Source organism: Etheostoma spectabile, chromosome 13, assembly GCF_008692095.1.
Source record: "Etheostoma spectabile isolate EspeVRDwgs_2016 chromosome 13, UIUC_Espe_1.0, whole genome shotgun sequence".
Taxonomy (NCBI): Eukaryota; Metazoa; Chordata; class Actinopteri; order Perciformes; family Percidae; genus Etheostoma; species Etheostoma spectabile.
Genome location: NC_045745.1, coordinates 3,508,297 through 3,513,073, shown reverse-complemented (window position 1 = coordinate 3,513,073; position 4,777 = coordinate 3,508,297). Strand labels below are relative to the sequence as shown.

The 4,777-nt window shown below is 37.9% G+C and overlaps 1 protein-coding gene across 1 annotated transcript in view; it reads right to left on the bottom strand.

Annotated features, from left to right (window-relative positions):
* Window positions 1–944: 944 nt before the first annotated feature.
* The window catches only part of nccrp1 (P1, F-box associated domain containing), a 7,508-nt gene continuing 3,675 nt past the window's right edge, over window positions 945–4,777 (bottom strand). Inside the window, exons 5-6 of the mRNA XM_032533106.1 lie at window positions 3,024–3,162; window positions 945–1,207 (exon numbers count right to left, since the gene is read on the bottom strand). Coding sequence (XP_032388997.1) covers window positions 1,061–1,207; window positions 3,024–3,162 — 286 coding nt within the window. The 3' untranslated portion in view covers window positions 945–1,060. The remainder of the gene's footprint in view (window positions 1,208–3,023; window positions 3,163–4,777) is intronic.

Here is a 4,777-nt window from a genome sequence, read left to right as displayed (position 1 = left end):
ACGAGTGATTCAGAATAAAGCGGCACGTGTGGCTCTTTCGTGTGGGTTTAGATCAAATGTCGATAACATGCATGAACAACTCACATGGCTTAAGGTTAAAAATAGATTTGTGTATTCGCTAATGGCTTTTTTACATAACCTTATAACAAACAAAACACCTTTTACTTTATACGCAAAACTATCCTTTAGTACTGCTATACATCATTATCCAGGTACAGAGCAATGTGTGAATGGAACTCTCTCCCAACGACTATTAAACACAACTCTCAGGATGGCTTTAAAAAATCACTTAAGACATATTTCTTTCAAAGGAATTAAATATTTAAGATAAAATTAGTTGGTACAGGGCTTTTTGTTTTGTTATTGTATTTCTTAAAATGGATTAATCTATTCGGAGTAGTGTCTTTGGTTTAATTTTTGTTTTTTAATTATTAATTGTGTTAACTGTAAGATTTACATATGATTTGTAGTTTCAAATGTACGTATGTGTGTGTAATGAAATGTTATGAGTATTGTCAAGGAAAGATTGTAGGACACCAGGAAGAATAGCTTTTAGTGAATGCTGAAGCTAATGGGGATCCAAATAAAACCAACAAACAGGCTCACTCCCTACAGTAACATCAAATGTCAATCTGTTAAGAACCAATCCTTTACATTAGACAAAATATACAGAAATCTGAAAATAACAGTACATAATATTTTAAGTTTACTGTATGTCCGTTTCCTGCGGATTATTGTTTTTGGACAGGTTTCACTGGTAGTAAGAACATGAACTGTGAAATAAGAAAATTGTGTTTTATTATTGCAAAAAACAGTGTGTAGTTTCTTAAAGAACACGACTGAATTTCTTTCCCTTTTTTTAGAAAAGACTTTCAAAGCAAAATTAAATTAAATCTCTCGATATCTACCCTTAAAAATCAGCATGAAAAGAATGAAAAAGGATGGATGATTGCACACTTTGTAATGCTTTTATTTGTATTACAATCAAACCTGTATCAACTACTGGAAAAGCAAATGTGTTGATCTGGTTTGTTGCATTGCAGTGTCATCAGGTTTCAGCCTAGGAGCTGCTTTTGATTGGCCTGACCACCACTGAGCTGCCGGTGAACAGCGTGGGGAAGAACTCGTTCAGGAAGCTGTTCTTCAGCCGGTGCAGGAAGTGGACGTACCTCACCCCGGGTCCATAGCCAGAGAACACGTACGACACCTGCAGGCCAGCAGAGAGACATACCAAGTCACACTTGCACACATTAATTGCTCATGTGTTGTCCAAGCCTTGTTTGCATTGTCCGTATTTGTCAGCTGATGTCTTGTATAAATGTCTTTTTGTACTGTTGTTGTTTAAAATTTGTCTAGTTCATATCGATGTCCTCTACAAATGTCTGTCCCGACGTGCTGTAAACATGTTTTTATGTTTCTGCAGAACAGGAACCTGCTGAAAACCAGTTTTTAAAACTGAGTCAGGCCCGTTTACATTGTAATGTAATGCTACTTTTAACTTTCCTGTATAATAAATATGAATGAATGAATGAATGAAAACTACCTGTCTGTTACTTCTTTCACACAACCTACCTACTACTAGGGTTGTCTCATCAGTATTCAACCCTGTGTGGAAATTCAAACCAAGCCATGGGTATATCATGACAATTCATAGATTACCTGGGTAACAACCAAGGGGGGGGGGGGAAGCTCCTATGGAGCCATTTTAATGCTACGAAGCCATCACCCGCTGTCAACATCCCATTGACCGCCATTCATTTTTACGTCACTTTGACAGCGAATAACTTTACATCAGAAGCATTATTTGATTCTAAAGAAACACAACAACGTAAAAAAGGCTCCATTACCTTGCACCCAGGGCCTGTAGTTAACGCCTTGATTATCCAGCATAAAGGCATAATTTTCTATCCTGGGCTGGGACACATTCATACGGCTTGATAAAGAACTTATTGGACTTTTACTTATCAATGCACCTTCAATAATGTAGCTATCCTCAATTTAGGTCGTCCTGTACATCTCATCTGTGGTTTTTCCTGCATCCACCATGTGTGATTGGGTGTGTTTGTGTGTACATGCGTGCGCCAGTTGGGGGGCAACGGAGCAGCAGCCCCAGCAGCAACTTTCAGTAACATCAGAGTGAAAAATCATTGCAGCGTACATTGATGTTAAAATGTCTACATGTTGGCTGGATGGTCTTTGTACGTTGTGTTGATAAATGTGAGATGTTTGAGTCACACACGTCTCGTCTTCATATCAGAAACAAGGACATGAATTTGACCCGTTCTCACTCCTGATTGGTCAGTGGCTGCACGTGGGACTGCTGGGATTGTCTCGAGTAATGAAAATGCGATAGGGAACCCCGGCTGTCAATCACTGTCTTCCAGTGATCCAGCCCCTGATTGGTCCGGGCCACGAAGCAACAGCGTACCATGCTTACCGATAGTTGCGCGTCTGAATCGCTCAATTCTCATTGGCTACCTGCCAATATGGCTGCTTGTACCTCAGGTTATGGCTCCGTAGCAGACGTTTTTATAAAAATAGGCTAACGATCGTGTCATAACCAAACGACTTGCTGTCGCAGTCTACAAATCATTATTGATTAACAGGCAAAAAGCCTACAAATTAATATGCTAAAACAGAATCGATTTAAATCGGAAAACCTATTTTTGTACCCAGCCTTACACTTCTCTACAATGTAAAGTCTATGGGCCGAGCGGGAACTCACACATTCATCGGGCTACATATCAAGTAAAGCTTTTTGGTGTATGCACCATTTTGAGATTCATTATTGATTTAATATAATTTGTAATTTTAATAAGTGCCTGTGCACACGCTGAGGAAATGTACATTGTGTGGCAAAAAAAAACTGTCAAATTGGAGTGCTGTTTTAGTAGACTATTCACTTTTAGGACCCTGCACCCAGCCTTCAAAGCTTTCTATGTATCTACGTGAGTTGAGCGCGTCCAGTCCTATTTTTTGTCGAGATATTATAATCTGTCCATGGAGGGGACGCAGCCACTCACCTCCTTCCAGGTGTGTGAGTAGGCGCTGCGGTCCTCGGTGGGATTGACGGCATGCTCTGAGAGCACCGTGCTTTTGTCTGCACCCAGTAACTTCACAGTCAGCTGGTAGATGGAATCATGCAGCTGGCTCTCCTCATACCTGACAGAATGACACATTATAAAACATCATAAAATGTATTTGGGACATTGAATGCTGCCAAAAAGAATAACTAAAGAACTGTAAAACAACTTATTTTTACAGATCTGCAATTTCCCAATTTATTGCCTACTAACTTCTTAGAGGTTTTCTGGAAATAACTTTTTAGTATTTGGTATTTATATAATGGAAAATAGAGGATATGTTCAATTGGTACACTTTATATTTTTTAGTTTCAAAAATTATTTTAGTCACAGCAGTCAGCTGAACATGTAGAATTGTACGATTCAAATCAACATATATGTATAATTACGTTTCCAATAATAATCCCTGAGTACAGTCCCAAATACCAAAGACATTTCCTAGAAAATTAGAATTACATTTTTGGGGAAGTATTTGGACCTGTAAAATAAAGCCTTATCAAACAGTGGATGGATATGGATGATAATATGTATAGTTAAAATATTCATGAAATTCGTGAAAAGGTCAACCTTTGTACCACAGAAGAAAGATGCAAAAGTTGTAACTCCAGTCCCGTTAGATCGTATACTTTAATGCTTTATTACTTATAAGCTGTTGAGTAATTATCTTAATGTACTGTCAAAAAGGATTGGAACTTTAAGTTTATTTTCCACAAGCAATTCCAAATCCTAACACTATCTTCTGCAATGCCAATGACCAGAGCCCTCTTCTTAAAGTACAACACCACTCTGCCATCAAGTGGACTCATTTTCACTCCACATCGCAACTAAATGACATACAGATTATGAAGATTATGAAGTATGTGTTGACATGTAGATTAGGTGGGTCAAATATGTACAGTGGTGCTCATAACTTTGCACACCCATGCTTAAATTGATTTAAAAAAAAAAAGAAAATCTTAATTCCTTAAATAAAAAAAAAGGAAAAATCCAACCTTTAAGGACACTAATTTTCTTTGTGAATGAATAATGTATTGTAAATAAATAATTGTTCTTCCTTAAAATGCAGGGGTGATAAGTATACACCCCCCTATGTTAAATTCCCATGGAGGTACGCACATTTTTATTTTTAAAGGCCAGTTATTACATGGATCAGGATACTATGCATCATGATAAAGTTCCCTTGGCCTTTGGAATTAAAATAGCGCCCCCCCCCAGGAAAAGGGTAAGGGAAAATGCAGGTTTCCTTCTGGTGCTTTTTATTTAAAAGGTGATTAGTTGCAACATCTATGCACTTAGTTGCTCAGTGACATTTTTTTTATAGATGTAATGGCAAATTCTGTCGATTGGTCAATTCTTCTCTTTTTTAACCAAGCAAAACATCTTTTGCATAAACATACCCTTATAGTCTTTGTTCCTCTACAGCAAATTAAAATATACTGCACTTTCAGGGAGACTTGGGCCTAACACTTTCAGAATAGGCTGGTGTAGTAAGCAGTATTTGAATGTAGCATTCCTACACCTATAAATGCAATTCAATGTGGAAGTAATCCAAGTATTCAGAATACTTAGATTGAGTAATCGAATAAGTTACAAATGACATTTTTGGGCATGTACACTGTAGTGGAATAGGTTTTGAAAGTATCCTTCCCGACACTGGTTAATTACACGTGGGTGAGGTAGGCTGGTGGGGGGGG